The sequence below is a fragment of the Lithobates pipiens genome, unplaced genomic scaffold (genome assembly GCF_037356315.1).
Source record: "Lithobates pipiens isolate NorthernLeopardFrog02 unplaced genomic scaffold, aLitPip1_a1.2 Scaffold_18, whole genome shotgun sequence".
Lineage (NCBI taxonomy): Eukaryota > Metazoa > Chordata > Amphibia > Anura > Ranidae > Lithobates > Lithobates pipiens.
The window spans coordinates 387,253,500-387,270,122 of record NW_027507758.1 but is presented as its reverse complement, the minus strand read 5'-3'; the positions used below and the strand labels follow the sequence as shown (position 1 = coordinate 387,270,122).

Genomic DNA, 16,623 nt, shown 5'->3' with positions numbered 1-16,623 from the left:
GAGATCCCCAGGCATGATATTTAAAGGAATATTTCATTTTCATTGTTTCAGGGCTGTTCGACTCATCCTTAGTTTCTATACAGAGCTGCACCAGATTTTGCACTCTCTGGTTTTAGTAAATCAACTCCAGGGACTCCTTTTACAGGTTTGCCTTTTTGCCATTTTGACCCTGTAATGACAGGTACAATATAGTAATTTGGATACCAAATGTACGGTTATTATACATTATGTGAAATTTTGAATTACTTGGAAGCTAGTAAATCACTAAACATGGTTTGTTCATACCTTTGGTCAGTTCCCACAGGTAAAAAGGACATTCGCTTTGTAGATGTTTCCTATTCTACATTTACAAGTTTTGTGCACCCAAAAAAAGCAGCCTGCATTACATTAAACATTTTTGCCATTACTTACCACAAGAATTTCCAATGTAATGTCAAGCTCTTGCAAGCTTTTGAGAGTTTTAGAAATCTGTTTTTGAATAGGAGAAAGAAAAGAAAAGTTGTGTTATAGCAGTAAAAAAAGAAAAAGAAAAATCCCCCCCCCCCCCCAAAACACACACACACACACACACACACACACACACACACACACCACAATTTTTTTTCCCCCCCATGTAAACCAACATCTTCTGTTCTTTATCTAAAATAGGCAAGTATGCTACAAACAGGGGGATCCAAAACTTAATTGACCTACATGACTGGCAAAGTGGGTTTTGTTCCATTTCATTCCGTATTAAGTGGTATGGAACCCCCCCAAAAAAATACCTATGCATCATGTGTGGTATAACCAGAGACCTAGGCTCTCCAGGCACAATCTAAAAAACACAACCTCTTGAGTAGTGGTGGCTGGTGGGTATTTTTTTTTTTGGGGGGGGGGGGGGGGGGGAGAACTGTGCTTTAGATATAGTTTAGGAGGTGTTTGATCCTGTCTCCGGTTTTTATTGCTATGATCTTACACCTTCACATGTTTAGTCAAAGTTGGTCTAAAAGGGATTGTTAATTAAAAAATAAACAAAGCATTTACAAAATATATTTTTTTACTTAGCTGCACAGAGCAGCTCCAAACCTCTTCTTCTTGGGTTCCCCACTCCAGCGAGTGCCCCCCGTAAAAACCTGCTTTCTATAGGGACACTAATGTGAACTCCTTGCATCTAATGACACAAACAGCGAGACTCAGCCCCCCACTCCCTCTTCAATGGCTTTGACTGACAGCACTGGTAACCAATGGGACTTCCAGCGCTGGGATGGAATGCCTAAACTTTTTTACCTAAAGCAATGCACCTTTTCTAAATTCTAGCTCCCCTATGTACCAATATACCATTAATTTACTTATTTTGTAAAACTAAAACAGCTTTCCATTTATTCTACACATGCTCACCTCACTCTCTTCATGCCCGTTTAAAAACGCTCATTACCTTTGCCTTACTTCCTGGACAGACTATAGGTCATGACACAGGAAGGAGTTGACAAGCTGATCTCATTAGCACACACCCTCAGCTGGTCAACTCCTTCCCGTGTCATAACCTATAGTCTGTCCAGGAAGGTAGAAGTAATGGAGCAATGTTTTTAAACATCCATGAATACAGTGAGGTAAGCGTGTGTAGAATAAAGGTTTTATTTTTGCAAAAGAAATACATTAATGGTATATTAGTACATAGGGGGAACGGAAATTTAGGGAAAAAAAAATAAAAAAATAAAAAGGGAGTTAACAAAAGGTGAACTTGGCCATTAAGGTAAAAAAGATTTAGGCTTTATAAATGACTTTAATGACTAAAGCACATCAGGTTCCAAGTGCATCTGGGCAAGAACACAGTAATTTAGAGAGATCTGTCTAAATAATCATTGAAAGCAATTACAGTTCTGTGTTAATGTGGATTTACCAGTCACTTCACTAATTCCTAGACTGACCCAGAAAAAATAAATAAATAAAAAAACAAAACAAATACACCACACAAAAACATATCCAAGAACACTCACAATTGTAAATCCACCATATCCATCTGCCGTAAGTTGGCCTGGAGGGTCCTTATAGTTGGCAATACTGAGTGCGGGTGGCATATGTCAGAAGAAAGAGTGTTTTGCTACATTAATGCATTTCCTGCATAGAGGGAAACCTACCACACCATTTTCCCCCACCCCCTTCTCTAAACACTTACCAGAGCCTGGCAGCGATCCAGGCTTCAGATCGCCTCGCCTCGCTCTGCCTCTTCTCACAGGGACTCCGATAGGGACTCGGTCAATCAAATGCTGTGAGGAAGGAGCAGGGGGCAGGCCCAAGCTGTGTGTGCGAGTCAAAGCTCAGCTTGGGAGCAAGCCTGCAGGTATGCCTCCCCCTCCCCACACTCAGAGAAGAGGAGGAGCCTGGAGTGCCAGCAGGGGACCTCAGAAAAGGAGGTTCAAGGCAACTCTAAGCAAAAACCATTATATAGAGTAGGTACTGCAGGTAAAAACCTGTTTGTTAATAAAAAATAAAAAATAAAATCCAGCCAGTCGTTACAATCACTTTTAGATCTCAATTTTCATTTTGTCAAACTAATGGAAAACATTGACAAATTATAGGGCGAGGTTGTGACCCTGTCTCATTCGAGTCATTCATAAAATGTTGAAAAACATCATCTGATGTATATTTTATTAATAAATTAGTTATGAAACCTGGATTTCTCATGGGATACTCAGCCAGGCAAACATACTTGATCACTAGAGGATAACTTACCGCATAAAGCAGGGGACACAGTACCTGGATGTCCCAAAGTGTTGTGTACTATATAAAATTTTTAAACAAATTCAAATATTCAACTGTATTCTGACTGGGTGTTAAATGTTATTGCACTTAGATCCTCCTACTTGCTTTTGCATGGCTTCAGGCTATGCATAGTCAGAATGAGCTCTCTTATATAGTACTACAATCTAGAGACACCATGTAGAATTATCTTAAATAAAGACCAATTTTCATCCAATGAAATTGCAAGAAACATAACCATGCGGTTTCCTATTGAAGAACTGGACATATACATGGTTATACATTTCTAAAGGTATTATTGTCAAAATTATAATGTGAATGTGTAGGCATTACAACTAGGAGGTAATAAAGGCCACTTACAAGCTTCTGACATTGCACACTGAAAAAAAAAAAAAAAACAGAGTTAAGGCCCGTACACACGATCAGACTTTTTGACAACAAACAAGCAAATTAGCTGTTTTGGAGCAAAATCCGACTGTGTGTATGCTCCATCAGACAAACTTTTTCCATTTTCATCGGACTTTTGTTGGCTGTGCGAACGGACAAACTTTTTGACAACATAAGTCCGATGGAGCAAAGTCCGATCATGTGTACGCAAAACCATCAGACTTTTGTACAAGGTACAAACACGCATGCTCAGAACCAATGCAAAAGATCAGACAACAATACAGAAGTTGACCAAAGGTGGCGCTGGAGTAATTTAACGTCCTCTTTTGAAGTGTCATCAGTACGTTGAAACGTCACTACGTTCATGTTTGTTGCCTAAAAAGTCAGATTGGGTGTATGCAATACAAACTTGTGGACTACGCCCTTTGTACAAACTTTCCCGTGGACTTTTGTACAAAGTTCGATCGTGTGTATGAGGCTTAAGACTGGTAACTTCTTTTCTGAGAGTCTTCCAGGACAGCCCATGAGACCTAGGGCTCCTCCCACCAGGACAGGAAACACGTTACCCCCACCAGATAAAAAGGGTGGTCCTCCAGGCCCCATGTCAATCTTCTCAAGAACCATAGGACGTCCCTGCAAAACATTTGCATAATACACAACTTCAGACAAAACCGGGTGGGAATCCGGCTGTCCTGGAAGACTCTCAGAAAAGGAGTTACCGGTAGGTCTAACTCAGCTTTTCTCCAAGCATCTTCCAGGACAGCCCATGAGACGATGAGCCAGAACTTACCAGTCTAGGGAGGGACAACTGCCTGAAGGACCTTATGACCAAAAACGCCTGCTCCTGAGCCGATAGGAGATCCAGGTGATAAGGTTTAATGAAGGTCAAGTAACTGGACCGTGCGGCAGCCCTGCAAATTTGCCCCAAGACTTAGATAAGGCTCTAGTTGAGTGCACAGTAACAAAAAGGTGGAGGAACCTCCCTAATTTTGTAAGCTTCAGAGATGGCTTGCTTTATCCACCCGGCTAACGTGGCTTTAGATGCACCATTTCTCTTGTGTGTTCCCGAGAAGAGGACACACAAGGCATCAGTTTTCCTAAAGGTCTTGGTGACCTCAAGATAGATGAGGAGGATCCTTCTCGTATCTAAGAAACTAAACTTTCTCTTTCTTGGTCGCCCTGTGGCGAGCTACAAAAGGATGGCAGTAAAATGTCTTGAGCTATGTGGAATGTACTGGCTACCTTGGGCAAAAAAACCTGGATCAGTTGTTAAAAACAACCCGATCCTCAAAAATAGTGAGGAAAGGGTCCCTTACTGATAGGGCCTGCAATTCACTTACCCTACGAGCTGAGGCAATAGCTACAAGAAAAACAGCTTTTAATGCAAGTAATTTAACAGAAATATCCTCGAGGGGCTCAAAAGAAAATTCAACCAGAGTTTGAAGCACCAGGGACAGGTCCCAAGATGGACAACATCTTACCACTACTGGCCCGCCCCTTGAAATTGATTTGAAATATCTGGCTATAGTGGGACTTTCAAGGAGAGAAAACTGGAGAACAACAATAGCTGCCGCCTGTACCTTTAAAGGCACTAACAGAAAGACCCTTGCTGACCCCCTCCCCCCCCAAAAAAAAATAATTCCAAAACTGCAGGAATATCGCGAGTTAATCTTTGATTATCTCCGACTACCTTGTCGGAGAACCCCAGGGTGCTCAGTATCTTCTCTTCAGATATCAAGCCGTTAATTTTAAGGAACCCACCTGTGGGTGTGACACTGGGCCCTGCAATAAGTCCTCTCTCTTTGGAAAACTCAGTGGAGGCTCTGAAAGGAAAGTCTGTAGCAGGGAAAACCATGGCCTCTTGAGCCAGAATGGGGCAATTAGAATGAGATCCTTTTTTTTCTAAAAGAAACTTCTGGAGGACGTTAACATAACATAGGCCGAATGGCCACGGGTTTGCTAGAGCATCGATCCCCATCGATCGAAGGATTAGTCTGCTGGGTTCATGGAGAAGAACATTCCGTCTTGTGGTTGTTCTGGTTTGCGAACAGATCCTCTACAGAATATCTGCTGGTGAGATCTGCAAAGACTTCAGAATCAAATAACCAGCTGTCCCGATCTACCTGGTAGCGGCTGAGATAATCTGCTAGACAATTGCGTGTCCCCTTCAGGTGCGCAGCTGAAAATTAAGCTAGATTCCCTTCTGCCCATGATACGATCTCCTGGGCAATTGATTGAAGTATCCGGCTTCTCCTGCCCCCCTGCTTGTTGAGGTATGCAACTGTCACTATATTGACAGACAGAATTTGGAGATTGCGACCTCTGATCTCCATCTGAAAAGATTGCAAGCCTCTCTGAACTGCAAGCAGCTCTTTGGATGAAGCCTTTGCTTCCCTCGGGGACCACTCTCCCTGTGCCACTGCGTTGCTGAGGTGGGCCCCCCATCCCCAGGAAGTTGCATCCATTTAAGCCTTCGGGAAATGGGAATGGACCATGCGAGACCTCCTGCTAGGTGCTGGCTTGTTCTCCACCACCACAGACTCGCTGCCCTCGAAACCTGTCTCAGTGAGACAGACTGGTTGCTGTGCAATGCCGACATAGTTTGGATCATCTTTGTAATCTCCTGAGGAAGAAAAACTCTTCGGTCCACTGAGCAAAAGTCATAACCCAGGTATGTCACCGTCTGAGCTGGAATGAAGAACGACTTCTCTATGTTTGTTTATCAATCAGCCTAGGGATTGTAGGAAGTCCTGTATAGCCTGGAGATCCTCTGACAATTTCTGGTATGACTCTGCCACCACCAGGAGGTCGTCCAAGTAAGGAAAACAGTTATTGCCTTTAACCTCATCGGAGCCAGTGCTTCCCCCAACACCTTTGTAAAAATGCGTGGGGCTGAGGAAAGACCGAAGGGGAGGGGCTGAAATTGAAAGTGTCGAGTCCCAGTATCCATCTTCACATCCCTATCCATCCAGCCTTCCAAAAATTTGAGATTAGCAGTGAAGATAGGCATCCCTTAAGTCCAGCGTGGCCATGAAGCTGTTTGGGTAGAGCAGGTTTTTGATAGTGAACCCTGTCTCCATGCGGAAATGTTTGTATGTGAATTGTTTAAAGTTCGGAGATTCAGGATAAGTCGAAACTTTCCTGATGGCTTTTTGACAACAAATACATGGGAATAGAATCCCTTGCCCTGATCTGACTGGGGAACAGGAATCAGGACTTTATGATCCAATAAGTCTCCAATCTGGAGACCCAGAGCCTTCGTTTTCTCTTGATTTTGGGCAGGAAAGGTGACCAATAACTGCTCTGGTGGTTGGTGGGCAAATTCCAGCCTGCACCCGTTGGTCACTAGGTCCAGGACGAAGGGACTCAAAGTGACTGCTGTCCACTGTGGGAAGAAGGCCCTCAATCTTCCTTCCACCAGGGAACACGAGTCACTGCAGCTTGGCGGGCTGTTGAGGAGCGTTAAACAGGACCCCCCCCCCCCCTTTGCCTCTGCCTTTGTGCTCTGTCCAATGTTTTTTTGGCCTGCTGTCCTTTTCTCTAGGACCCGGTTGCCTGCCTAGGCCATAAAAAAAAAAAAAAAAAACAAACAACACCACACTTTCTGGCTGTTGGGATTCTCTCTCTGGAAACGCCTTTTTCCTATCGGCTGCACATTCCAGAGTGCAGTCCTGGACCAAATAGATGATCGCCTGTTAAGGGAAGCCCACAAAAAGGCGCAACTTGGAGGCAGAGTCCCTTGACCAGGTTTTAAGCCAAAGGCTTCTCCTGGCCGAGTTCACTAAAGCTGAATTCCTGGCTGACATTCTTACCGACTCTGCGAAAGAACCCGCCAAAAAGCCTACTGCCTGAAAGAGGAGTGGAAAGGACTTCAAAATCTGTTCTCTGGAGGTGCCTGCTGACAGAGGTGTGTGAATCTGGAGGTTTGGTTGACTCAGATTTCTGGCCACACAAGTGGAGGCCAGAGCTGGCTTGAGGTACCCGGACCATCCTTAAGATCCTTAGCCCATATCATCGAATGCTAGGTCCGAATTCTTTGAAACTTTTGAAAGAGGTGCGTCCAACTTGGGATTCTTATTCCACGGCTGCACTGTGTCCTCATCAAAAGGAAACTTTTTTAGGTTAGTAGAGAATTGTTTTCTCTCAGGATTATCCCATTCCAGTTTGATAGTATCAATGAATTATGTACTGGAAAAACTCTAGATTTTTTCTTATGCAAACCTTTATACATAAGAACATGTTTGGATAACTGAACCACCTCCTCTTTCAATTCAAGAGTAGTATAGATAGCCTTCAATAAATCATCCACATCCTCTACAGACAACTTCAATCTTGAGCCCTGAGTGGATTCTCTATCCCTGGGCTCTATATTGGACCTTGATTCTTCCAGAAAAGAACAGGTAGAACTGACCTCAGCTTCCGAGTATGCACTCTCTGCCTGCTGCGGAGTGCTACTGACCAAAGTCTTCTGTGAAGACGGACCCTCAGCTGGAGTCTGAAGCATTTCAATAAGTAAAGGAACTGAAGGTGGACGCAAGCTCATCTCTAACAGAAGCTAGCATTTTCTGGCAAGAGCCAACCGGGTCATCTTTTACAAGGCCTTCTATAAAGCTGCGACAAACCACTTTGCTCCAAGAGGAGCTCAATTTGTTTGTGCACACCGCCCATTTCCTTTTAGGTGACTGTACCTGAGCCTTGTCCTGGGTCTTGGTCTGCAAGACAAAAATAAAGGACTCATAATGAGACTCTCAGCCGACCCTGACACTCCGAAACACCACGTGCAGGAGGGAGGAAATGTGTCACCATTACCCACTACTACAGAGAGGGGAGGAGGAGGGAACACTCACAGGGATAGCAAGAGAGTGACAAAACACTTCAGGCTTACCTGTGAGGTGCTGGTGTTGGGCACCACATCAACTGCCTGTGCAGGTACTGCAGAAGGATCCATCCTGCCCTTTTTGGCTTTCCACAGCCTGGCTGCTTCACACAGACACCAACAGCCAGCATCTCCTGTTCACGCCGCTTAATTAGACTGGAACTGGTGTTTCCGGTGCCCAATGATGAAGTCATATGCCCTGGAAGTGATCTACCCTCTGCACTTCCTGTGGGCCAGCTTGGAGCGCATAAGCTCCACCCCCTCGAGCACTGCAGCTTCCTGCTTTTCCTTATACAAACCAGCCATGCTGTCGGTGAGGGAAGGACACTGCTGCTCTGTTACAGAGTCTAAATCGCTAGGGAGCCGACAACACCCCGCTTCTGACCCTCTCCAGGCACTGAGAATAGCAGCACAGCCAACCTCCCCAGCGGAGTGCTGCTTCTGGCAGGGGAGAAAATGTTAGCGACGTTCCCCAAATAGCCATACAGTGCCCCTGCTCATGAGACCTAGGGGACCAGGTTCCAGGAACATGTTACACCCCCACCCCCCCCCCCGTAGGAAACACTAATAACTGACATGGGGCCTGGAGGACTGCCCTTTTATCTTTTGGGGGGTAACGTATTTCCTGTCCTGGTAGGAGAAGCCCTAGGTCTCCTGGACTGTCCTGGAAGACGCTTGGAGAAATATTTTTCTCGATGGACATACTTTCACAGTTACCAATCATTTTCCAGCAATTGTAATTATGGAATGGAGGACAGCATTTAAAGGCAATTGTACACTTGATATTTTAAAATGAAACTTTCTGTCCAAAAAAAAAAAAAAAGGAGTCCATTATGGCATATGGTCAAAACACTAGTCAGGTATTGACTTAGCCATTATGATATGAAAGGACCAGAACAGTTTTAGATGGTTTTATTGCAAGCTTTTTTTTTTATTTTTAATTCCTAGACAGAGTAAGACAAACATACTGTGTAAAGTACGGGAAAATAGCTGTATATAGAATAGAACTAATATGGTTTGTATGCTTGTAGATGCATAAGTGGTTGGCGGTCTTCCCCTACCTGGTATCCTTCTAGATCCTTAGATAAATTTAGGAGCGTGCTATTATTGGGGGTAATGGTGGCCCCACATGTATTATGTGATGATCCATATTTATGTCATATGATTATAATATGAACTGTGCAGACAGATAACAGATGTACTGTTTTATTTCTGTAGGTTCACCTTTCACATGTGATCCCGTCCATGTGAGTCATTAAAAAAAAAAAAATTAACAATCAGTGCCTTCAAATGCAACAATGATCATTTTATAATTAAGATATTAGCATTTAAAAGAGAATCTTATCTGTATGATGTAAAACACTCTGGGGACTAATCAACAGGGCAAAATATATATGTAGAAGTAAATAGCTTTAAATAGATACTTAAACATGCCATTATTTTAAAATGTCTAATCTATGTAGGTCTATGTACGGAATAAAAAAAAAAAAAAAAAAAAAAGTGTGAATCTCATTGAAGTAGCACTAGAAAAGTCCCAATGTCCATTCTTTTAAGTTGTATACCTTATAGCAATTTGGTGCTAGTACTTAAAGCGGGGTTCCACCCTAAAGTGGAACTTCCGCTGATCGGAACCCTCTCCCCCTCCGGTGTCACAATTGGCACCTTTCAGGGGGGAGGGGGGGTGGAGATACCTGTCAAAGACAGGTATTTACACCAACTTCCGGGCATAGACTCCCACGGGAGTCTATGCCTCTTCCTGTCCCTGCACGCTGTCTGCTGGGACACACACGGGTCCCAGAGACAGCGCGGACAATTCCTATTGCGCTGCGCGACTCGCGCATGCGCAGTAGGGAAGTGAAGCCGCAGCGCTTCACTTCCTGATTCCCTCACCTAGAATGGTGACGGCAGCAGCCGAGAGATCGATCGGCCTCGGCATCGCTGGACCCCGGGACAGGTGAGTGTCCATTTATTAAAAGTCAGCAGCTGCAGTATTTGTAGCTGCTGGCTTTTAATATTTTTTTCCACAGTGCAATCCCGCTTTAAAGAGGAAGTAAACCCTGCAAAGGTAAAGCATAATGGACTACTATGCATCGCATAGTAGTCCATTATGTGTCACTTACCTGACACAGGAGCCAGCAAAGTCACCGCTGTCCCCTGTAGTCCGGAGCATCCATCTTCTCAGTGGATCTCGCTACTCCGCCGCTGTCATTCGGCGAAGCCGCAATGACGTCACTTCCGCGCATGGGCGCCGCCACGTGCGGCATATCGCCGTAGACAGCGGTGCTTGTCTTTCGGGAAATATCTCCTAAACCACGTAGGTTTAGGAGATATTTCTTGGACCTACAGGTAAGCCTTAATCTAGGCTTACCTGTAGGTCAAAGTGTGTTGTAAGGGTTTACAACCACTTTAATGACTGTAAAGGCTAAAAAGATTGTTTTTTTTATTTTTACCTTAACTCATTCTCTGTGCAGCTTCCACGCCAACTCTACCATTGCAGAGCAGGCAAGTATAAACCATTTTTATTTTTTATCAAAGAACCTTTACGATCACTTTAACCACTTACTGACCACCTCATAACAGATTTACTGCTACAGGGTGGCTCTCCTGTGAAAGATCATTTATATATAAATATCTCACAAAAGTGAATACACCCCTCATTTTTGTAAATATTTTATATCTTTTCATGTGACAATACTGAAGAAATGACACTTTGCTACAATGTTAAGTAGCGAGTGTACAGCTTGTATAACAGTGCATATCTGCTGTCCCCTCAAAATAACTCAACGCACAGCCATTACCATCTAAACTGCTGGCAACAAAAGGGAGTATATCCCTAAGTGAAAATGTTCTAAATTGGGCCCAAAGTGTCAATATTTTCTGGCCACCGCTATTTTCCAGCACTGCGTTAACCCTCTTGGGTATGGAGTTCACCAGAGGTTTACAGGTTGCCACTGGAGTCCTCTCCCACTCCTCCATGACATCACAGAGCTGGTGGATGTTAGAAACCTCGTGTTCCTCCACCTTCCATTTGAGGATGCCCCACAGATGCTCAATAGGGTTTAGGTCTGGAGACATGCTTGGCCAGTGCATCTCCTTTACCCTCAACTTCTTTAGCAAGGCAGTTAGTGGTCTTGGAGGTATGTTTGGGGTTATGTTGGAATACCGCCCTGTGGCCCAGTCTCCAAACGGAGGGGATTATGCTCTGCTTCAGTAGGTCCCATTTTGGCATTCCCACATTTGGCATTGGTTCCCTCAAAGAAATGTAGCTCCCCAGTGACGGCAGCACTCATGCAGCCCCAGACCAGGACACTCCCACCACAATGCTTGACTGTAGGCATGCCTCACCTGGTTGCTGCCACACATGCTTGACACCATCTGAACCAAATAAGTTTATCTGGGTCTCATCAGGCCACATGGCAGGTTCCAGTAATCCATGTCCTTAGTCTGCTTGTCTTCAGCAAACTGTTTGCGTGTTTTTTTGTGCATCATCTTTAGAAGAGGCTTCCTTCTGGAACGACAGCCATTAAGACCAATTTGATGCAGTGTGCTGCCTTTGGTCTGAGCACTGAAAAACTGACCCCCCCCTTCGCCGACCACGTCAACTTCTGCAGCCTTGCTGGCAGCACTTATACATCCATTTCCCAAAGACAACCACTGGATACGAAGCTGAGCATGTGCACGCAACTTCTTTGGTTGACCATAGCTAGGCCTATTCTGAGTGGAACCTGTCCTGTTAAACCACTGTATGGTCTTGGCCAATCTTAGGCCATCTTTATGTAGAGAAAATTCTTTTTTTCAGATTCTCAGAGTTCTTTGTCATGAGGTGTCATGTTGAACAATATGAGAGAGTGAAAGAAATAACACCAAATTTTAACACACCTGCTCCCCATTCACACCCGAGACCTTGTAACACCGAGTCACATGACAACTGGGAGGGAAAAATGGATGATTAGGGCCCAATTTGGACATTTTCACTTAGGGTGTACTCACTTATATTGCCAGCGGATTAGACATTAATGGCTGTGTGTCAAGTTATTTTGAAGGGACAGTAAATTTACACTTACTACTTTACATTGTAGCAAAGTCTAATTTCTTCAGTGTTGTTTAGGGATGAGCCGAACACCCCCTGGTTCGGTTCGCACCAGAACTTTCGAATGGACCCCAAATTCGAACGAACTTTAGAACCCCATTGACGTCTATGGGACTCGAACGTTCGAAATTAAAAGTGCTAATTTTAACGGCTAATATGCAAGATACTGTCCTAAAAAGGGTTTGGGGACCTGGCTCCTGCCCCAGGGGATATGGGTCAATGCCTAAAATGTTTTTAAAAATGGCCGTTATGGCGGGAGCACTGATTTTAATGATGATTAAAGTGAAAAAAAAAAGTGAAATATTCCTTTAAATATGGTGCCTGGGAGGTGTCTGTAGCATGCCTGTGAAGTGCCACGTGTTTCCCGTGTTTAGAACAGTCCCTGCACAAAATGACATTAAACAGAAATAACATCATCGAAAACTGCTTGCGGTTTTAATGTTATAGCTGGTTCCTGCAATATGGTTGAAAACCATTGAGAAAAATGGCATGGGTAGCCCTTCCTGCCCATTACCAGCCCCTTTGGGTCTTGTACGCATATCAAGGGGAACCCTGTACCCATATTAAAAAAAGGAAATGCGTGTGGCCCCCAGGCCCTATATACTCAGAACAGCAGTATACAAGCGGTGCAAACAAGACATGGACTGTGTAGGTTTGTTGTGTTAAGTTGAATCTGTTTGCAATTTTCAACTGGTACATTTTTAAAGTGTAGCTCCAGTCAAAAAAACTATTTTTAAGCTTTTCGGAAAACATAGGGAAGGGTTATCACCCCTGTATAATTTGTTTTGTCGTACATCTTTTTTCATCTCACTTGCTGTTGTCTCCTTCTGTTTGCAAGTAGGAGATGTTTGTAAGTTGGATGTTTGAAAGTAGGGGCCTGCCCTATGTGCTCTGCAGAAATGGCTTAACAAGGTGTTGGTTTTGCCACAACATTGTAAGCCCTCAAAGTGACTCTTGCTGGGCGCTGGAGCGCCCTGGTGTGAACGATTATATCAAGAATTGTAATTACATGCCATTGTTGAACAGTGGTAGAAAAATTTACCTTTGGTGGTTGTGGTGCTGGTGGCACAACACTATAAGTCCTCACAGTTACTCTGGGTGGGCACAGGAACGGGCCCTCCTGTGAAATATTATATCAAGAATTGTAATTACATGTCCCTGTTAAACAGGGGCAGAAAAATTGGGCTGATGGCATTGGTGCCACGACACTGCAACCTCTCCCATATACTCTAGTTTTATTGCAGGAATTAGCCCTGCTGCAAAGCATTGCATCAAAAATTTTACTTAAACGCCCCTGTTAAACAGGGGCAGAAAAATTGGGCTGATGGCATCACCCAGAACCAGAAATGTTCTTCCAACATATCAGCGGAGGAGGAAGAGGATAGACAATCAACATAACAGGACAGTCACTCAGCATCAGCATAGGCAGTCTTGAAGGGATATGATATTTAAAAAAAAATTATTCGGTTACATCAGCTTCAGGTGCTTGGTAGCTGTGGGTGATCCAAGACTGATTCATCTTGATGAAGGTCAGTCGATCAACTGATTCGGTGGACAGGCACACCCTGTGATCGGTAACAAAGCCACCAGCAGCACTGAAGGTGCGTTCCGAAAGAACGCTGGATGCAGGACAGGCCAGTAGCTCAATTGCATACTCTGCAAGCTCTGGCCAGTGATCCATCCTCAAGACCCAGAAAGCCAGAGGATTTTCGGTGGGAAAGGTGTCCAAGTCTGACCTTGCCCCTAGGTATTCCTGCACCATATAAATCAGACGCTGGCGATGGTTGCTGGAACCGATCATACCTTGGGGCTGCGGACTAAAAAATTGTCTGAAAGCATCAGTCAGACGGCCACCTTCTCCACCGCTCCTTCTGACCGATGCCTCAGCAACACGTTGTCCAGGACCAGGAGTTTGTAACCTCACAGTCTCTGGGAATGCGTTGCACAAACCTTTCTGCAAGGCCTCCCGGAGAGGTCTCATCCTCTGCTCCCTCTGCGATGGCAAGATAAGGTCGGCAACCTTACCCTTGTACCGTGGATCAAGGAGAGTGGCCAGCCAGTAATGGTCCCTCTCCTTGATCCGAAGAATACGAGGATCCTTCCGCAGGCTTTGCAGGATCAGCAGCGTAGGTTAGCTGAGGCATTCAGTCCGGAGTCCTCTGGGTCACTAAGGGCAACATGATCCGCAGCTACCTCCTCCCAGCCACGTACAAGTCCACGTGTTTCTTGGGACTGTAAATCATCCCTACAAGACTGCTGCTGCTGCTGCTGCTGATGCTGATGCTGAGTGCCAGCCTCCACCTCCATGCTGACACAATCATCCTCCTCCTCCTCCTCTTCCTCCTCCTCATCCTCTTCCTGTGTGATGGGTGGCACAGCAGGAACACTGTCTGGATAAAGGGGGCCTTGAGAGGCAAGTGCCCTGTCCATTATTACACGCAGCGTATGCTCCAAGAGGTGGACAAGAGGTACAGTGTCACTGATGCATGCACTGTCACTGCTCACCATCCTTGTGGCCTCCTCAAACGGTGACAGGACAGTGCATGCATCCCTGATCATGCCCCACTGGCGTGGTGAGAAAAAAACAGAGCTCCCCTGACCCTGTCCTGGTACCGTAGTCGCACAGGTACTCATTGATGGCCCTCTGCTGCGTGTGCAGCCGCTGCAGCATGGCCAACGTTGAGTTCCACCTGGTGGGCATGTCACATATAAGGCGGTTCTTGGGCAGGTTCAACTCCTTTTGGAGCTCAGCCAGCCGAGCAGGCATTAAATGATCGGCGGAAATGCACACAGACTTTCCTGGCCTGCTTCAGTACATCCTGTAAGCCGGGGTACCTGCCCAAGAACCGCTGCACCACCAGGTTAAGGACGTGAGCTACACAGGGCACATGGGTCAGTTGTCCCTGTCGGAGGGCAGAGAGGAGGTTGGTGCCATTGTCAAAAACCACCATTCCTGGCTTAAGCTGGCGTGGCGGCAACCACCTCTTGGCCTGCCCCTGCAGAGCTGACAAAACATCCACCCCAGTGTGGCTCCTGTCCCCCAAACAAACCAGCGCAAGCACGGCATGGCATTGTTTTGCCTGCGTTCTTGCGTAGCCCCTGGAACGCCTACGGAGCACCGCTGGTTCTGAGGACAGAGCACTGGAAGAGGCCATGGAGGAAGAAGAAGAGGGGGTGGAGGAGAGAGGCGTGTCACAACCAATAGTAGCATTTTGGAGGCGTGTTGGCGGAACAACCTCCAACACTACTGCACCTTGTCCTGCATCCTTCCCAGCTGCCAGAAGAGTGACCCAATGGGCCGTGAAAGACAGGTAACGTCCCTGTCCATGCCTGCTGGACCATGAGTCAGCGGTAATATGCACCTTACCGCTGACCGCCCTGTCCAGCGAGGCAAGGACATTGCCTTTCACATGCCGGTAGAGAGCCGGAAGGGGGCAGAGTCTACCAACTGAAAAGGCAGCAGTTGAAGTGCTAGCAATTTAGCCAAGCTAGCATTCAACTGCTGGGCATGTGGATGGCTGGGAGTGAACTTCTTTCGCCGGTCCAGCAGCTGGGGCAGGGACATTTGCCTGCTATAATCGGACGTGGGTGTACAGCTAGCAAAGTTCCCGGAAGCACTTGGCTGTGACACACCTAATTCTACACCTTCATTCCTCTCAGAGCAGGTTTCAGAGAGGACTGAAGGTCTAGTGGGGTTGGAGATGCCAGCTGATGAGGAGCAAGGAGAGGTCCGCCTTGTTCTTTGTTGTGGGTCTTTGAGGTACGCTTGCCAACGAGCTGCATGGCAGGTCAGCATATGTCTGGTCAAGCATGTGGTGCCCAAGCGGCTCATGTTTTGGCCACGCGAGATACGCTTGAGACATATGTTGCAAATAGCAGCAGTGCGATCTGATGCACTCGTCTCAAAAAAGGCCCACACCAAAGAACTTTTAGAATAACGCGCAGAGGCAGCGCCCTGCACAGGCGGAGCTCTGCGGTGTGATTCAGTCGGTGTGCTGCCCCTAAGCTGGCCCCCGGAGGGCATCCTGCCTCGTTGGACATGTGCCTCCTCCTCTCTCCTACCAGGCACCCACGTGGAGTCAGTGCCCTCATCATCCCCTCCCTCTTCATCGCTGTAGAAAACCTGGCAGTATGCTGCAGCTGGTGGAACATGACTGCCAGATTGCTGTCCTTCTTGAGCATCCCCTCTCTCTGCGCTCACGCTACTGCCTTCCTCTAGCTGAGTGTCATCATCAGAGCCCACAAAACACTGGGCATCCTCCTGGAGCATGTACCCAACACTGTGCTCAAAGAGTTCAGTAGACTCCTCAGGAGGACGTGGTGGGTCTAGGGAAGGAGTCACTGATGATGACATTGAGACGAGGGAAGACGATGCTTTGGCAGCTGCTTTGCTAGTACCCTGAGACTGGGTGAGAGAGGATGAGGAGGATGAAGAGGGCTTGGTCATCCACTCTACCAAGTCGTTGGCATGTTGCGGTTCAACATGTCCAGCTGCCGAAAGGACAAGCGTGTCCCATGGCCACGTGCTGAT

General features: G+C 46.1%; 1 protein-coding gene across 1 annotated transcript in view; it reads right to left on the bottom strand.

Moving 5' to 3' along the window:
• LOC143988332 (elongin-A-like) overlaps positions 1 to 16,623 on the bottom strand; it is a 155,411-nt gene that overhangs the window by 115,303 nt on the left and 23,485 nt on the right. The window contains exon 2 of the mRNA XM_077487810.1: positions 412 to 468. Within this exon, the coding sequence (XP_077343936.1) occupies positions 412 to 468 (57 nt within the window). The remainder of the gene's footprint in view (positions 1 to 411; positions 469 to 16,623) is intronic.